The sequence below is a fragment of the Lissotriton vulgaris genome, chromosome 2_1 (genome assembly GCF_964263255.1).
Source record: "Lissotriton vulgaris chromosome 2_1, aLisVul1.2, whole genome shotgun sequence".
In the NCBI taxonomy this organism is placed as follows: domain Eukaryota; kingdom Metazoa; phylum Chordata; class Amphibia; order Caudata; family Salamandridae; genus Lissotriton; species Lissotriton vulgaris.
The window spans coordinates 143,788,367-143,807,908 of NC_141687.1; the positions used below are offsets into that span (position 1 = coordinate 143,788,367).

Here is a 19,542-nt window from a genome sequence, read left to right on the forward strand (position 1 = left end):
ATAGGCCCACTAGTCTCATTTAATTTACTGGCCCTGGGTACAAGTAGTACCATTTTACTAGAGGGACGTACACATAATATGACAGTTGGGTGTAAAGCAAAGTTACCATGTTTAAGGGGGACAGCACAAGCACTTTAGCACTGGTTAGCAGTGGCAAAAAGTGCAGAGTCCAAAGGCCAGAAATGAAGACCGCAAACCAGGAGTCTGGAAGGCAATAAAACGTGTGGAAAAACCGCAGCAAGGATGTCAGGTCCAACAATATGTACATTTTATCAGATGAAATAAGATTTATATAAATGCCGACCTACTTTCAGAAGGTGGACTACAGTGAAACACCTACTATCCCTTCACTAATGCTAAATTTACCATAGAGGAAAATTCATCCTAGTGAAATATGTTCAAATGTTGTAAATGCACTTGATGGATAATAAAGTTTGCAAATCCTCACTCTGTAAGTCAAGATATGGAATTTGTTACAGCAAATTTCTTTCTTTGTGAATTTAAGTACAGCTCAGAAAAAGGTTTATTAATCAGTCATTTAACTATTTAGTTTTGTCCCTAGATTTCAATTGAGCTTGATTTGATCCGTGTTTACATTTGTCCAATTCATTCACTGAATCAATTAATATTATTTTCTTCACTTTTCTATTTTCTTTGTTTTCTGATTTCCTTGTGGGTAATAACTATATAAGTACTATTATTTTTGTGAACTTGATTTGCACCTTGTGTTCCTCCTTCCTTTACTAATGTTCTTTTTGATGTGTTATTTCCCAGAGACCCACATCCCCCAAACAGTTTAGACTACAAGCAGACTTATTTGATGTCAGATGTAAGCCAAAATATGTAAAAATGGGTTGGTTTGACAACTGTATATTGCAGCTTTGTATGCAATATTACTTGACCATCTTGTGTCATGTTTTAATTCCATATGGGTGGTATAAGACAATGCAGAGTCACAGCTATTGCCCATTTTACTGTGGACTAACATAACATTTAATTTGCCAATTAGTGCTTACTAAGCAATTGCCATGTTGAACAGTCAGGTTAGGTCCCCTCTAGATGGGAAAACAAGAAAACCAGACTCTGAATCCCATACTGGTTTCAGCTTTCCTGGAGTTCATCAGGGGCCTGGCAGTTCCTGGCTGTTTCTACTCAACCAGGATAGGGTGCTTATATGCATTTGGTTGGCCTCTGTCTGGAGTGGCTTAATGTGCAAGGAAAAAGACCAAAATAAGGCTCAAGTATGTATCAGTGACTGGGATCAATTCTAGCAATCCATCCAATGATATTAAATTTTTTCTAAGTGAGACACCCTGAGTGTGGTGGTATGTCTGGATGTGGGTCCCATGCTCACTGTGCCTTAGGAATCCAATTGCACCCCAATGAGCAGTACCAACTTATTGGGCTGGCAGTTCCGGCTGGACTACTGATACTGGAGTGACATGGTTTACCTGTAGAATACAGCTATTTCCACAATGAATTTTGCAACGGATGTAACTCATGCCTACGGCAATCTCCTCCCATATCGTCTGCGGTGCCACTATATTCCTGTCCTCCGCATCCAGGAACCACCAGTAACATAGGGCCACCTCTTTACTCCCAGGCCTCACATCCTGCAACTATGATTCATCTTGGTGGAGCCACCAAAGATGAATACAAAACAATAGGTACTGCTATTTCATTGAAAGATATCTTAGTTGGGGAAACCTAAATAAGATATAACTAATGTCTGCAATGCTTACAGTACGATCAAAAATACTACATTTAAATAAGTTCTCACATGCATTTCTTTTTATGAAAGGACTAACATTCAAGCCCTCATTACCAGTAAGGGCTTTTGAAATGTTTGCACAGGGTTTGGAATTACAAATTGTGTTGAACAAGTTACTTACCTTCGGTAACGATATATCTGTAAGAAACATTAGTTAGTTATAGATTCCTTACCTTAGAATTACCCCCAGGCGTCAGACTTGATCCGGAAATTTTTCGTCAGCAGTACCTCGTTGTTGGTGTCGTGGCACCGGAATGACGTTGCGGTATCTACTTAGACGCCGTCCTTGTGCGCTGACGTCAGTTCTATACACAACTTTCCGCGCCAGAAATGCAGAGCCATGCAAGACACTAACCACTGGTGCACAAAACTAGGGCCCTGAAAGGATAACCCTAGAAATCAGTTCCCAGAACGGGGAAAATGGGTGGGGCGGTAAGGACTCTATAACTAAATAATGTTTGTACCTTGTTCATCTGAAAGAAACACATTAGTTATAGATTCCTTACCTTAGAATAGATACCCCAGCAATACCAACCCCGAAGGTGGGTCTGTGAACAAAGATCACACCAGAAAGTCCTGGAGAACAGAACGGCCATAGAAGCCATTTCTCCGGGCTTGACTGTCAAGACAGTAGTGCTTCGTAAAAGTGTGCAACGCAGCCCACGTAGCTGCCTGACAGATGTCATGCAGAGGAACGCCTTGTCCCAGAGCAGTGGTTGGCGCCGTCGCCCTGGTGGAATGGGTGCCCAGCCTCACTGGAGGCTCCTTCTTTGTCAAATAATAGCACACTTTGATACACAAAACGACCCACCGGGAGATTGTTTGTGTACAGCCTGACCTTTCTTGGCACCCACGTACCCAACAAAGAGCTGGTCATCCACCCGAAACCGTTTGGTGCGATCCACATAAAAGGAAAGTGCACTTTTTGGGTCCGGACGGTGGAGCCTCTCTTCCTCCTTCGAAGGATGTGGAAAGAAGGTGGGCAAGGTAATGGTCTGCCTGATGTGGAAGGCAGTTCCTACCTTGGATAGGATGGATGGATGAGTCCTGAGGACAACATTGTCGGGAAGCACAGAGAGAAAAGGAGGCTTAGAAGAAAGCACCTGGAACTCACTCACCTGTCTGGCAGAAGTGATGGCCACCAGAAAAGTAGTTTTGAGAGTTAAGAGTCTCACAGGACAGTTATGAAGTGGCTCAAAGAGAGCCCACATTAAATAAGTTAAAACTAGGTTCAAGTCCCACTGAGGCATAACGAAAGGAATAGGAGGAAAGAGGGGAGTTATGCCTTTCAAGAAATGATTTACCACCGGGAACTTGAAAAGGGAAGGCTGATCTGGGAGCCGAAGGAAAGCCGAGATGGGCGAGAGATAGCCCTTGATAGTGCCCAGAGAAGAGCCCTGCTAGGCCAAAGAAAGAAGAAACAAAAGAACCTCAGAAAGAGGGGCAGAGAGGGGATCCACAGCTTTTGCTGATCACCAAGCCACAAATTTATACTGTCAGCCAGAATTACATCGCAGACTTCGGGAGGCAGGTGGAATGATGTTCACTGCTGCTGCTCAATCTCCATGCAAGGAGGTCGAGGTTGGACAGGTTTGGATGGAGGACCATCCCCTGTTGCTGCGACAGAAGATCCTCCCCAAGAGGCAGAGGATCGATGGCCATATTGAGCGGCTTGTGATACCAAACTCTCCTTGCCCAATCCGGAGCCACAAGAATGGCTTGGGCCTGGTTTCGCCTGATATTCGTCAGCACTCTGGGCAGAAGTGGTATAGGCAGAAAGGTGTACAACAGACCGCAACTCCACTTGTGATGAAAAGAGTTGCCTAGCGAGGGCTGCCTTGGAAATTACAACGCGCAGAATTGCTGATATTGCACGCTCTCTTCAGTGGCGAATAGATCTAACCAAAGCTCTCCCCACTGTTGACAGAGACCTTGCACCACCTCCAAGTGAAGATGCCATTTGTGATGCACCTGCAGCTGAGTTTGTCAGCTCTGGTGTTCAGTGAACATGCCAGGTGTTGAACCACCATGGATATGCTCTGATGTTCCAGCCATGTCCAGAGGCGGAGAGCCTCCTGACATAGAGTCCACGACCACACCTGCCTTATTTGCTGCAGTACCACATGGCGGTGGTGTTGTCCATGAACACCTGCAACATTCTTCCCCGGACAGAGGGAAGGAATGCTTTGAGTGCAAGACAAATCTCCTGAAGCTTGATGTGGAGCTCGGACTCCGGCGGAGACCAGAGGCCTCTGATCTCACCCTCTCCCATGTGGCTGCCCCATCCCAGAATGGACGTGTCCGTCACCACTGTGTGGTCTGGTTGGGGAAGGGAGAGGATCTGCCGTTGACCCAATCCTGGTTTGTGAATTACCACTGCAATTGTCGTGCAGTGTCCTCCGAGATCTAAACACAATCTGACAGATTTCCCTGATGCTGCACCCACAGGTCCCACTGCAGAGCCCGCATATGCCACCTGGCATGATCGACCAGCAGGATGCAGGAGGCCATGAGGCCCAGCAGCCTCAGGGTCGTTCTGACTGAAACCCTGGATAGAGGCTGAAAGATAAGAACCATAGCCTGAATATCCCGGACTTGCTGTTCGCGAGGATAGACCCAAAACCGCGTCGTGTCCAGAACCACTCCGATGAAGAGGAGCTTCTGAGAGGGAATCAGGTGTGACTTAGGCACATTGATGTAGAACCCCAGTGAATGAAGGAGGTCGGCCATATTCTGGAGGTGGGAGATGACTGCCTGGTCAACAGCCAGTCCTCGAGATAGGGAAAGCCTGAAACCCCTGATCTGCGCAAATGAGCTGCGACTACCAACATCACTTTCGTGAACACCTAAGGGGTGCTCGTAAGGCCAAAGGGAAGCACAGTAAACTGAAAATGCTCGTGGCCTACCGTGAACCGCAGGTAATGCTGGTGGGCCGGCAGGACCGGGATGTGTAAATAAGCGTCCTACATGTCCAACACTACCATCCAGTCTTCCGGGTCGAGGGCAGACAAGATCTGATCAAGCATCAACATCTAGAACTTCTCCTTCCGGAGGAAGCGGTTGACATTCCTGAGATCCAAGAAAGGATGCAGTCTCTTGCCCTTATTGGGGAACAGTAAGTAGTGGGAATAGCAACCACAACCTACTTCTGGGACAGGAACGCGTTCGATGGCTCCCTTGGCCAAAAATGCTGTAACTTCCTGCTGGAGAAGGGCGAAGTGAGCCTCAGACATGCAGTGGTATTGTGGTGGCATGGCTGGAGGGGTAGCCTCAAAGGGGAGGGAGTAGGCCCTTCGGGCTATCTGCAAATCCCACCTGTCCGACGTGATGGTGTGCCAGTGGGGGAGGTGATGGTGAATCCTGGCGTTTAATTGGCCTGAAATGTCAGAGTAGGAACGTTTGGAGGCCGCTGCAGACAAGGGGGGTTAACTTGCTGTGGCTCTGGGCGGGACGTTGCAGGGCACCCCTTCCGTAGTAACCAAAGGGGCAAAAAGAAGACTGTGCAGGGCGGGTGGAGAGGCCCAAGGACCTAGCTGTAGCCTGTGAGTCCTTGAAATGCTCTAGAGCGTTGTCTGCTTTGTCTCCAAGAAGGCGACAGCCATCAAAGGGCATGTCCATCAAGGTGTTCTGGACATCCCGAGAAAAGACAGTCTGTCTCATCCAAGCGTAGCGACAAAGCGCTACTGAAGTTGAAATGGTCCTGCCCAGAGAGTTGTCGGTGTCCAGCTCACAATGAATGGTACACTTTGCTACATCCCTCCCGGGGATGAGAGCCTGGGAGAGCACTGTCCGGGCCTCCTCCGGACACTGAAACACTTCCGGTCCAGGGAAGACCTGGCTTAGCAGTTTCGGCTGCACTGTTCCCATGAGGCACAGGGTCAGAATGATTTGAATATGGCCATGTCTGAACTGGGGTGGCGGAGTGAGCTAAAGAATGATGACGGATTAAACCACGCACCTCCATTCTCCCCTTTTGGTATCGCTTTGGTCCTCCGGACACTGAGGCAGCACATGCGCAACCGTATCCCACACAGAGTAGGAATAACGGCCCAAGGGACATGTAGTGTTTACCGACCGCAGTCTGGCGGAAGAGAAAATCTTCTTCCCAAGATGGTCCAGCTTCTTGGGTTCCTTTTCCGGTGGAGCGGTAGGGAATGAGCTCTTGGAAGTGGAGGCTTGGACCACCAAGCTCTCCGGGGTGGGGTGTTGGGAGAGGAAAGTGGAGTCGCCCGTAGCCAGGCAGTGGTGTTGGGTGATCATCCTGTCCACTGGAGCCCCCGTGTTGGGCTTGGACCACGTGCCCAAAAGGATGTCGGTGAGGGCCTCAATAAATGGCAGCAGGGGCTCCGAAGAGCTCACAACAGGTTGAGGCACCTCTGTCAGGAGGTTAGTCCTGAACGCCACCGTAGGAAGTTCGAGGTTGACAGCCTCTGCCACCATATGTAACATCACTGCGTACGAAGCTCCCTCCTCCGTAGCCACGGTAGGAGGAAACAACATGCCAAGGTCAGGGGAGGTGTCAAGACCACTGGCATCTCCCAGTTCCTCTCTCCAGTCCTGCTTAGATTCCATCTAATCAGTTAAAGGGTCTCCTGACCCCTCCAAGTCCTCCTCCTCTGGACCCCAATCTGGCTGAAAAGGGACCCCAGGAGTGAACAGGGGCACAAAAACCCCTCTCCATGCCGGATCTGGCATTGGGCGATGCTGGTCCGGCTCCAGATCGGGGATGGAGGCCGGGGTCGGCAGTAATGGTGCCGGAGGAAGTGGCGCCGGTTTATTCAGGTGAACCGGCGCCGATCGGGATCCAGGTCTGGATCCAAGGGGGGCCTGCGGTGCCGGAGCCGTTGGCGGAGAAGTCCTAGGCCCCCCAACTGGTTTCGCGGGGCTCAAACACGCCAGCGGGTCCGGGCTTCCAAAAAATTACATGCATCGCCTCGTAAACCGTATAAAGTTGGGTGGGAGTTGCTCCGGGTCCCAGGAAGGGAGGGAAACACGGAGTCAACTCTTCAGGCTCCGCACGCAGAGCCGTGGGAGGGGCCCCACCCACATCCCTCGTCGGGTCGGCCGACCGACGAGAAGTCTAAGAACGATGATGCTTCTTCGACTTCTTCTTATGCTTTGACTTACCCGACCCTGAGTGAGAAGACTTCAATGACTTGGATGAATGGTGGTGGCTTCGTGACCGGTCCCTCGACCTCCCTCGCGACCCGGACCTCGAACGGTGCCGAGCTGACTGCCGGCACTCAAGCAGCTTTCGGGACCACTCCCGCAAAGCCTTCGGCGCCATCGACCGGTAGTCGGAGCACGACTTGGGGTCGTGGTCGCGCTCCAGGGAAAAGAGGCACACACGGTGCGGATCCATCACTGACATCAGTAACCGCAGGAATCGCATGCCTTGAAGCCGGGCATCCCTCGTGCACCAGGGGTCGATGGACTCAAAAACAAAGTCGACAAAAGGCAGTCAAAAAGTGATTGGAGGCACTGCTCTTCCCGGATCTGCGCTGGCTGGTGCAGAAAAAAGAACAAGCATTTGCAATGCAATGGTCTCGGCATCATTAAAGGTAGAGCTATTGGCATTGCTCATGACATTTTTTTTCTTTAAATCAAAAATAAAACTCTGCCCTCACCACTCTGCACTCACCACCACTCTGCACTCACCACCACTCTGCACTCACCACCACTCTGCACTCACCACCACTCTGCACTCACCACCACTCTGCACTCACCACCACTCTGCACTCACCACCACTCTGCACCACTCACCACTCTGCACCACTCACCACTCTGCACCACTCACCACTCTGCCCTCACCACTCTGCCCTCACCACTCTGCCCTCACCACTCTGCCCTCACCACTCTGCCCTCACCACTCTGCCCTCACCACTCTGCCCTCACCACTCTGCACTCACCACTCTGCACTCACCACCACTCTGCACTCACCACCACTCTGCACTCACCACCACTCTGCACTCACCACCACTCTGCACTCACCACCACTCTGCACTCACCACCACTCTGCACTCACCACCACTCTGCACTCACCACCACTCTGCACTCACCACCACTCTGCACTCACCACCACTCTGCACTCACCACCACTCTGCACTCACCACCACTCTGCACTCACCACCACTCTGCACTCACCACCACTCTGCACTCACCACTCTGCACTCACCACTCTGCACTCACCACTCTGCCCTCACCACTCTGCCCTCACCACCACTCTGCACTCACCACCACTCTGCACTCACCACCACTCTGCACTCACCACCACTCTGCCCTCACCACTCTGCACTCACCACTCTGCCCTCACCACTCTGCCCTCACCACTCTGCACTCACCACCACTCTGCCCTCACCACTCTGCACTCACCACCACTCTGCACTCACCACCACTCTGCACTCACCACCACTCTGCACTCACCACCACTCTGCACTCACCACTCTGCACTCACCACTCTGCACTCACCACTCTGCACCACTCACCACTCTGCACCACTCACCACTCTGCACCACTCACCACTCTGCACCACTCACCACTCTGCACCACTCACCACTCTGCACCACTCACCACTCTGCACCACTCACCACTCTGCACTCACCACTCTGCACTCACCACTCTGAACGGTTTTAGGGAAATCGCAGGTAAACGTACAGGACGGCATGCGTGTAAGAACAACTTGAGTTTGAAACTTATAGCCAGATTTTCAGATGTCGTTTCTTCAAAGCGCTACAAATGCAGGGAGATTAGCGACCGAATGGGTCTGCCTGCCATGGTTGACACAATTTGGTGAAGTGTGGACGTTTTGCTTGAATTGATGTTTCGCATCTTAACCTACTCATCCCATTTTTTCGTGAGCCCCAACGACCCCTCCCCAGATCTATTTCCATGCCTGCCAAAAAGAAAAAGTTTAGGGTACATTGGGATGAGACCGCTACTTAACTGTATGCAAACAGAATTGGTTTCAAAAGCTATCCCCGGCCTTCGTGTCCTCAGAAGGCTGCTTGCCCGGGCAGTTCTTCCTCAGTACATTATATCGTAATAAGGGAAAACGGGGTTCCAATTATCTAATTTCACGGCTAGGGGGCCCCCGTGCTACAAGTTAGTGCTAATACAGTAATCTGCCTGAGAGAGAATCATAGTAGGGGGGGGAAAGTGAAAAACAAAAAGACAAAAAAAAGGGAAATAATGGCAGAGAAACGCCTGCTCCAGAAACTGCTGACAAGCTGGTCTACGTTTTAAGTGAAACAAGAACTTTGTTTGATTGACCTTGTGTGCTTTTAGGTCACACTCGGGTATATAGTATTTTGCTTTATTATGGAATTCGGACTTTGGAACTGGGGGGTCGCTTCACATCCCAGCGGCATATTGGGCGACAGTCGGCATATTGCTCAGCTCGGTGTAAAACTGTGTAGCGCACAGAAACCCGCCACTGACCCCCCTTCGCAGCGCTGCCTCTACCTATCCCCTGCCTCGTTCACTGCAGAGCTCTTGTTTACTGACCTCCGCTTCTTTCGAAAGGGGGCTGCCGCTTGCACCCGTCGCATCTTGGCCTCTGTCACCCCTCACGATTTCATTGAACTCGCGGCCGCCCCGGAAGTCAGGCACGGTCGCCTGTGACGGGGGCGGGGCCACGTTCACGCCGGAAGAGGAGGCAGGCGGAGTCGTAGCGTCTCGCGGCCCGGGGCTCCTGTGAGCGGTGTAGAGCCCCGGGGCCGCGCCAGCAGGAGGTTAGGCGCCGCGTGCTGAGGTAAGGGAAGTTCCAAACGGCTGGAGCGCGATTGGTGCACTTGTGTGTGTGTATGCTTGTGTGTGTGTGTGTGTATGTATGTGTGCGACGGTGACGGCGGTGGAGGGGGAGGGGGAGGGGGGGCCTCGGTGCACTTGTGTGTGTGCGCGTGTGTGTGTATGAGTCAGGGGTGGTGTCTCTGTATGTATGTATGTGCGTGCGTGCATGGGCGCGCGTGTGTGTGTGTATGCGCATGCGTGTGTGGTGCGTATGCGCATGCGTGTGTGGTGCTTTCGCTTCCCAGGAGACAGCGCCTGGCCACAGCGCGCGTTCCAGTTACAAATCGCCTGGCAGGATGCGCGTGGCCAGGACTGTCTCCTGGGAATGATAGTCGCTGACATAAGATCTCGGCGGAGACGCGCTTCCGCGCGTCTTTAGCCGAGACCTAAAAAACTGACATCAGCGAGTGAGGGCGGCATCTTAATAGCGGCCGTGATGTCATCCCAGCGACATGACGCCAACGACTAACGCGGAGCCGACAGACGCTACCTTCTGACGGGCAGAGGTACAGCTGATGAAAAACTTTCCGGATCCAGTCTGATGCCTGGGTGTAATTCCAAGGTAAGGAATATATAACTAACGTGTTTCTTTAAGATATAATCATCAGACTATTAAAGTTTTCCTCTGATAAAATTCCGGCAGGTCAAAATTGCCTAAGTATTTCGAGGGAGAGAGATCGGGAAAAAGGTAAAGCATGCAGAAATCGGTTTGTTAAATACTGATTGTACAGGTTAGGCACCATTTTTTATATAAATACACACAATTTGAGTTATTTAGTACATGCGAATGTTGAAATGGTATTTAACACATGTGGTAAATACTCAAACCTGTTCTGACAAACTCGTAATGAGGACCTTAATGCCTTAAACATTATTGTAAGCAGTGGAACCTTAAATACAGTTTGTGTTTAGTGGAGATAACGCGACATGAGAGTATTCCAGTTAAAAGGCTAGCAGAAATGTCAGCTCACATCATAAATTGCATTATGGATTTTTAAAAGGATTCGTCACTTACTTCCTGCTTGTGATTGAAGATCGCAATCATTCTCTCTGTATTGTCCACATCGTTTGTATCAGAGGAAATAAAACAATCTCTGACCATCTTCTCCAGCTGCTGGAGGGAGTGTTGTTGCTGCAGAATTGCTTTTGTCACTTTCTGTGAAAAGAAGAGGGAATAAAAATAGCACATAAGGGGCCTATTCGAAAAGCGGGTACTGTGGAAAAATTACCCCATGCTACTTTTTGAAGTCTTAAATAGCAGAATACTAAGACATTTCAGGAAATGAAGGGCAACTCCATTCCAGCCCTATGGACTTTAATTCAGCAAACGAGATGAGCACTAGAAGTGGCATCAAGCAGCTTTTGACCCACAAGACCAGGTGTAGGAAGAGCAACACCTGGAGCAGTAACCTCTTAGCTTTCTTATATGATGAATTTACATTAAGTGAATCTAACAGGGAATTACTGAACAGACAGTGGTGTTCCAACTATCTGCAAGGCCTCACTCGCTGTGGACCAACACTGTTTTAGAGGGACATCATCTTCCCAATACAACAGGATTGGAAGTTGCAAAAATTCCATCATGCGATGACAAGTCTGAATCGACATTCCAGTCTGATAATATGAAAGCAAGAACAATTCAGTGGAAAGAAACAAAAGTGCTACATTGATATGGCCTGCTGAAAATGGGGTCCGCGAGCTAAAGGGAGCAGAAATTGTAGACCATTTCAAGTGGAAAGGTCCTTTCCACAGGGGTACAGATTCAAATCTTCGTGAATCTCTTGTGCAGTAAAAAACAATCTGCATAACTCATGTTAATAAAATGAAATTACAATGGAATTCATTTTTTCGCACCTCATCATTTTTTTTAACCTCAGGTATTCTGTGGCACTGGTCAGTGCCCATTTAACTTGCCCAATGGCACTAATGTGCACTGATATTTTATTGCACTGGATTGACATGAACCATTCTGCTCGAGTTTTGCTACTGCACTCCCGTTTACAGCTCATCTTGCCCCATCATTGACAGAATTATTTCTCAATTCCAGCCCTAGTTTTGGTTCTTAAAATACAGCTACGTGATGTGTTACCTGATCCGAACGTGTTGGATTTTTTGACCATGTGGGTGGAATTAGCCCAAACATATAAATACAATTTAAAAAGATTAGTGGTGCAGTTCAATAGTACCCTTAGAAGTATTTGTATTGCATATATTCTTCATATGTTCTGCATGGTTGAAGTGAGGGAGTATGCCTCCTAGTTATAGAATTATGTAGTGCACCTTAAATCTCTTCCGGGCAGAATATATATATGTATGTATCTTATAATATCTACATAAAACCAGAAACTTTTATCCTTATCACACTAAGCCTGTGGAGTGTGCTCTTCCCTTAAAATCTGATCACAACCACATTAATTTAAAGAAACTCTTGAAAATTATTCTGAATCTACTTCTAATACATTTTCCAGCGTACCAGGCACCACTGCACCTACTGTCGTCTGCAATAACTGAAAGGACGACTTTTTCCACTCGATAGTTTTTCCTCATCCTGTGCTCAAATACCCAAACTTTTACATGGAGGGTACTATAAAACTAATATATATTTAGAGATGGCGGAACAGGAACCAAACTAATCCTGTCGGACAAGTTACTTACTTTCGGTAACGCATTATCTGGTAGAGACATGATCTACCTGCAGATTCCTTAAATTTGAAGGTGTCAGGCTGGATCAGGAAGATTTTCTCAGCAGTACCCCTGCGCGTTGGTAGGTGGTGTCAGTCGACTCCATGTGATGTCATCGGCGTCATGTTCGTCATGTGGAATTTTAGTCTGTACATCGTCTGCGCCAACCTGTCACCCACGTACAACATGCACGACAGCCATTTTAGGTATCATGGTCTCCCTGTCCTCGATCGATCGCCAGCATGCTCCCCTGACGCTGCAAGCATCCTCCGCGCACCCTGGCTTCCCCCCCCCTCCCTCACATGGGCAAGTCATAAACCTTCTTCTTCTGCAAGACTCTGTCCTTGGGAGTCACGCTCGCGCCTGACCAAACACCTCCTCTCCTTTCATGAATACCCCTATGTTGGTAAACTCTCCCTCTGTGCCTGATTGTCCACGTGGCATGAATACCTCTCCTTTGATGACCCCTTCCACCGAGTCCGATTGTCCACCCAGGTCCGAGGCTATCTCCTAAGCCGGGAGATACAGTTTACTGCCCACTATTGTATGGAGTCACTCCTCTTCAAAGGACCCACTATTGATCATGGCCTCCCCACCCCCTGGGATACGATCAGGCGCACACATCCTAAGAATCGGCGGAACACTCAGCTGCGTGATAGCCCCCTCCTCTTATCAGCAGGTTGAGGACCTCTATTGTGGATGTATGTGGGGGTGGGATTGACACGAGGATTACGGGGATGTTTTTTTTCTTACTTCACAATGTCTTGATTGTAATAAAGAGTGGTCACATGCCATAAACCAGGGTATAAGAGGCCAGGCCTCCGAGAGGCTGTTAGAGCACCTCGAGACGATACCTTGTTGTCTGATCTGATGTGTTCTGCTCCGTCGGAATAAAAAACTCCTGTTTCCTGCCTTCCAGTCTCCAGCGCCTGTCTCTTTGTTTGGTAACCAGAGTGGTATAGAGGCGGTTAACGCCGGGCAATCTTGAAACAGGCCGTCAGCCCTACCGTTTTTTTTCTACAATTGGCGTCCCAAAGCGTGGGGCCCATCAGCGACACGTGGATCCAGTGGGAGAGGTCCCGACGACAGAGTGAACGACTGCAACGATCGGGAGAGCTCCTGTCCGATAGACCCTCGTCTGACAGCCGATCATCCAACTTCACTAGTTCTGAACAGACCTCTCTCGAGTGATCTACGGTCCTGACTGGGAACCATCAGGAGTGCCGCGAACATCACGAAGAAAAGAGGACGATCGGGCGCTGGATTCGGAAGACAGGAAACTGTCCATGCGGTCCGGGTAAGGTCGTGTAAACGCGACAAAATTATGAAATGATTGTTTGATTTGGATAATACTAGTATTACGCTTTTGTTGATTCTTCTGGAGATTCACCGTCTGCAAACGAAGAAACAACAGGCTCTCCCTTTGCAAGCAGTGAAGGATAGGTAACGCAGACTTTTGTCCCCTTTCTAATCCGTTGTGCCTATCTTCCTCCCCCACTGTTTTCCCGAACTGTTGTTCGCGGATTGTTGTCTGGAGATTCTCTGTCTGCAAACAGGGAAGAACAAGGTCTCTCTTTGCAGGTAGAGAAAAAGTAGGTAACGCAAACCTTTAACCCGTCGTACCTACTTATTCTCCCCACTGATTGTTTGATTGACCGTACATTAAGTGTTCGGTATTGGTTCTTTTTGAGGTATTCACCGCCTGCAAACAACGGAGAATAGAAATATTCTATCTAGTCTTTGCACGCCGTGATAAGATAGGTAGTGCAGACCTTTGTCCCCGTTGTAACCCGTCATGCCTATCTTCTCCCCACTGATTGGTAGCCTGTTTAGCCCGGACCGCTTATTAGAGATGAACCATCCAGCTCCGCTGGAGGGCACCCCTAATAAGGACATGTTCACTAAGCATGGACTAGTCGCTATAGCTTACACTAAGTTATGGCATAAATACACAAAGAAGAACCCTGAAAGTCAGTGGCCACTGATAGGTTCCTTTGATGATCATCAAATAAAGACATTAGAAATAGCGCTCCAGAAAAATAAGACTACGCCCACTATGCTCGATAGTATCGGCATGTGGCGCAAAGAAACGGAACAACGACGAAAAAGAGAAGAAGCAAAAATAGGGAAAGAATTACGAAAGGCAGCCCACCTAGCCGCTAAACAACTAAAAGAAGAAAGAAAAGAAGCTACACAAAAACAAGAATCAGGGCTGACAGGTCAATGCCCTGTTAGGACCCCCTCTACGCTCTACCCCGAATTGCCCTCCAAACAACAGGCGAACGATGAGTTACTGCTAGGTCCCCCAATCATCTACATGCCCCCTCCATACGCCCCCTGCCAACAGCACCTACAAGCCCTGGGTGCGAACGAGAGTGACCTTAGCGCTAGTGCACCAGCCCTCGCGGCCTCCGCACCAGGCGCATTAGCAACAACACCAGGTGACCCCGAGGCTAGCGAGCAACCACCGGTCAGATCACACAGACTGAGTAAAGATGAACGGGATGGGATTGACAAAATAGCAAAGACACTAGTCGAGCGGAAGGAGAGCGAAGAATACACAATGAACATGTATAATTCGCATGCCGACAGCCACAGACGGCATTTCATTTTACGATTCAGCTACCACACCCTGAACGCATATGAGGATAGGTATCAGAGTAAGGGCCCGCTAAACTGACAACACTATATAGAAAGATTGATGTTGGAGATGGAACTGAACGTGAGGCGACAGACCTCTTCATGCAAATGCTTGAGGTCTTCCGCCACCTCACGGAACAGAAACCAGAAGTCACGGTTACAGTCCCTGAAACAACCGAGTCCTCAGTAGAAGTAGCCAACTCTATGATGCCCATCAGAGAGGCGGCCCCTTACTGGGTCCCGCCACGTGGTCAGGGAACAAACGACGATATTAACCATGAAGATGCAAAGGGGATGGTTGTGTACAATTGGGTTTATCAACCATGGGACTGACAAGACATCTTAACCTTTAGACAAACTCTGCCCGATTTAAGAAAGAACCCGACGGCATTCTATACCGAATTAGGCACAGCCTTGGGTTCGACGATAATGACTTTAGCGGACATTGACTTGTTTTTCGGGTTGTGCCTGCCAGCTGACGTGTGGAAGCAAATCCGGAAGGCTGACCACACGGATCTGTTCGGACATACCTGGAAGCAACTCAATGATCTAGATAGACAGCGAGAGCCCGGAAAGAAACCAGTAAAAGACATATTAGAACTCCCAGACAAATTAGTTCAGAAGTTAAAGACACTGATTCCAGAGAAAAAAGTAGACTGGTCGATAGTCGCGGCCTGTCGTCAGAAACCCCAGGAAGATGTATCGGAATACTTCTCCCGATTCGAGACAGTGTTCTCCGACTACAGTGGCCAAGACATGACCACCGCAACCGGACAACACCTGTTTGTACAAAATTATGTAAAGGGCCTATCACAAGAGGTCTCCCAAAAGCTGCAGACGAGTGAGAGTAGTTGGGGGGCCTCCAAACCCGCAGCTATCCTTCAGATGGCTCAGTATTACGAGCACCAGAAGAATGAGAGTGATAGGGCATCCGAGAAAAAGAAGAAAGATTTGAAAGAAAGGGTGATGATAGCCCAGATACAAGGTATAGCGGTTGGACGGGAACCCCACAGGGGGAACTACCAATCGACCACCCCTAGAAATCCGCCTCCCAAAGACCACACCCCAACACCCCACATTGGACGTAGAGACATTAGCGAGGACCAATGTGCCTTCTGCAAAGGATTCGGTCATTGGAAATCCCAGTGTCCGGTTCTATTAGAGATGAACAGAAATAGGGACCCCAAGGACGTAGCGGGTGGGCCGAGAAATAGAGGACAAGGACGAGGGTACACAAACGACACCACCAATGACAGATCAGGGAGATCGAACACATTTGACCGTCCCCGACAGAACCAGTATCAACTATCCGACGGTGAGAATGCCCCCGACTTTGCATAGGACTGCCAGGGGCAAGGGAGGGATCCAGTCGAGCTCTGTGTTGACCAGCAAGGTCCTTACGTCACTGCTAAGGTCCTGGGTACAGAGTCTCCATTTTTGGTGGACACTGGGGCGACACGTAGTGTGTTATCGAAACGACTGATTCCAAGGGCACCCTTGTCTGGCTCACACATTACATCGATAGGTTTCGATGGGACGCCCTCCACTAACCCCCTGTCCGTGCCTATCACCTTTGACCTAGAAAGCAACATCACTGACACAACATTTCTGCTCTCCTCCAACTCCCCTGACGCCATTACGGGCATTGACTTACTGAAGCACTTCCGAGCTACCATTAGGTGTTCCCCAGATGGAGTCCGAGTCATCCTGTACGACAACCCAGGCATGCCCAAATCCTGCCCTGCACGACACATGTGCTCCATAACTGACGCTGATCTGTCCTTGCTCGACACCCTGCCCCCGTACCTATGGGCCAAGAATGACTCTGATGTGGGACGAATGATGATTGACCCCATTCATATAACTGTAAGACAGGACGCTATGCTCCCGAAACTCCCACAGTATCGGATATCGCCCGAGGGCGAGAAGGCACTGGTAGCAATCATTCAGTCTCTGGTAGATGCAGGAGTGGTCGAAGAAGTGGTTAGCAATATCTGCAACAGCCCTATCCTACCCATTGTTAAAAAGCAAGGCGAGGGAGATGAGAAAGCGTACCGCTTCATCATCGACCTGCGAGAGATTAACAAAGTGGTTGTGCCCCAATACCCCGTAGTCTCAGACATCACCACCATTTTGACCCTCATTCCGTCCACTGCCACCACCTTCACTGTTATTGACCTCAAGAATGCGTTTTTCTCTATCCCCATCCACCCAGACAGCCGTTATCTCTTTGGCTTCACCCTAAAATCCCGCTCGTACCGATTTTGTAGAGCTCCCCAGGGGTACACTGAAAGTCCCAGTATTTACAGCCAGGCCCTCAAAAGACAGCTGGACGCCGTCCAGCTACCAGATGGAGTGGTGTTGGTCCAATATGTCGATGATATCCTTTTGGCGGCTGACACCACCCCACTTGCAATCACAGCCACTATCCAACTCCTACACTTTCTCGCAGAAAATGGCCACAAAGTCTCCAAAAAGAAACTACTGTTCTGCCAGCCACAAGTGACATACCTAGGCCATCTCCTGTCCAAAGAAGGGAGGAAACTTACGCCCGATCGAATCCAGACCATCCTAGATACCCCCATCCCAAAAACACAAAAGCAGGTCCGATCTTTAGTTGGCCTTACCTCTTTTTGCAGACAATGGTTACCAAATTTCAGCCTCATTGTAAAACCCCTACTTGCCTTACTGGCCAAAGATGCCCCCTTCCCGCTTCCTTGGACCCCTGAGTGTCAAGCATCCTTTAAGGAGCTACGGGATGCCCTTTGCTCGGCCCCTGTCCTGGGAACACCGGATTACTCCAAGCCCTTTTCCCTTTTCATCCACGAAAGAGAGGGATGTGCATTGTCCGTTCTAACACAGTCTATCGGTCCTAAGCAGCGCCCTTGTGCCTACTTCTCTGCCACTCTTACCCTGTAGCCAGAGCTTTGCCTGCCTGCCTTCGAGCAGTAGCTGCCGCTGCTGTCTCTATCCGTCAGAGCGAGGGAATCGTACTTTCAAACTCCCTCACTGTGTTAGTACCCCATGCGGTCGACACCCTTTTGAACCAAACCAAGACTCAACACCTGACTAGCGCACGACTGACAGGGTACGAATTGACGCTACTTGCACCCCACATCACACTAAAGAGATGCACGACTTTGAATCCTGCCACCCTGTTGCCCCTGCCTGAAAATGACCCCGACGTGCCGCCCATACACGACTGTGTAACCCTCACGGACGAACAAACTAGGAGTAGAGTTGACCTCAGAGACACTGTTTTTGCAGACCCTGATGGAGAGCTATGGGTAGATGGCTCATGCATCAAACTCCCAGATGGCACCACTTCAGCTGCCTATGCAGCCTATGCAGTAACGACAGCCCGAACAGTAGTTGAGACAGCCCGCATCACACAACGATCTGCACAGGCTGCAAAACTGATAGCCCTCACACGAGCATGCATCATAGCCACCGGAACCACCGCGAACGTATATACGGACAGCCAGTATGCCTTCGGGGTGGATCACCATTTTGGGCTCCTATGGAGGGAAAGGGGATTCCTGACATCACACGGCACACCGATCCTTCACGGAGATCTGGTTTCTGCTTTGATTGAAGCAGTTCTCCTCCCCAAACGATTAGCAGTGATCAAATGCCAGGCACACAAGAAGGTGACAGACTTAGTCGGAAAAGGGAACGCACTGGCCGACATCACTGCACGAACCACAGCTGAGAACAAGACGGTGACACGCATATATGTGACCAGGTCACAAGCAGAGAAATGGACTGACGCTAGGGAAATGATTAGAGACATCCAGTCGGCCAGCACCCCTCACGAACTGACCGAGTGGGCACGGGTGGGTTTGAAGGACGATGAGGGCTGCTGGCGGACAAAAGACGCAAACAGATGGCTGCTGCCTGACTCATACCTGATCCCGGTACTGACTATGGCACATTCCCCCGCACACATAGGATCTGCACCCATGATCGAACTCATTTCCAAAGTCTGGTACAACGACAAAATCCCCGACTCAGCCAAACGCCTGGTCCAGCAGTGCCTTATCTGTTTGCAGGGTTTGGGATCCCCGATCACCCCTTTTAGGTCCTCCAGATGGATTACATCCAGCTAGAGAGATGCCAAGGCTTGAAGTATGTACTAGTCATTGTATGTGCCTTCAGCAAATGGGTAGAGGCCTATCCAACCCGTGGCAACACTGCCATGACTACTGCCAAAGTACTACTGAAAGAGTTTTTCCCTCGCTATGGCCTTTGTCAAATTTTATGGAGCGACAATGGCCCCCACTTCATAGCTGAGGTTATCCAATTAATCTTAAAGGGATTGGGGGTGAAGCAAAGGTTTCATGCGGTCTTCCACCCCCAATCCGCCGGTCTGGTGGAGCGACATAACGCCACATTGAAGTTAAAATTGTCAAAAGTAGTGGCCACCACCGGACTTAAGTGGCCAGATGCCCTCCCACTGGCTTTGCTGTCGATGCGCTCCACTCCCACCAAACACCATTTGACCCCCTATGAGGTTGTATTCGGGCGACCGATGAACCTCTGGACTGCCCCCAAACCGACCTCCATTCATGACGTCCCGGACGTCCTACTGTCTGATTATTTGTGCAAGTTGACTAAAACGTTGTCTGTAATTCATCAACAGGTGCAGCAGGCCATCCCCG

General features: G+C 49.7%; 1 protein-coding gene across 1 annotated transcript in view; it reads right to left on the reverse strand.

Moving 5' to 3' along the window:
* The window catches only part of LOC147729701 (dynein axonemal heavy chain 17-like), a 1,258,223-nt gene that overhangs the window by 619,374 nt on the left and 619,307 nt on the right, over nucleotides 1-19,542 (reverse strand). Inside the window, exon 31 of the mRNA XM_086954021.1 lies at nucleotides 10,575-10,715. Within this exon, the coding sequence (XP_086810147.1) occupies nucleotides 10,575-10,715 (141 nt within the window). The remainder of the gene's footprint in view (nucleotides 1-10,574; nucleotides 10,716-19,542) is intronic.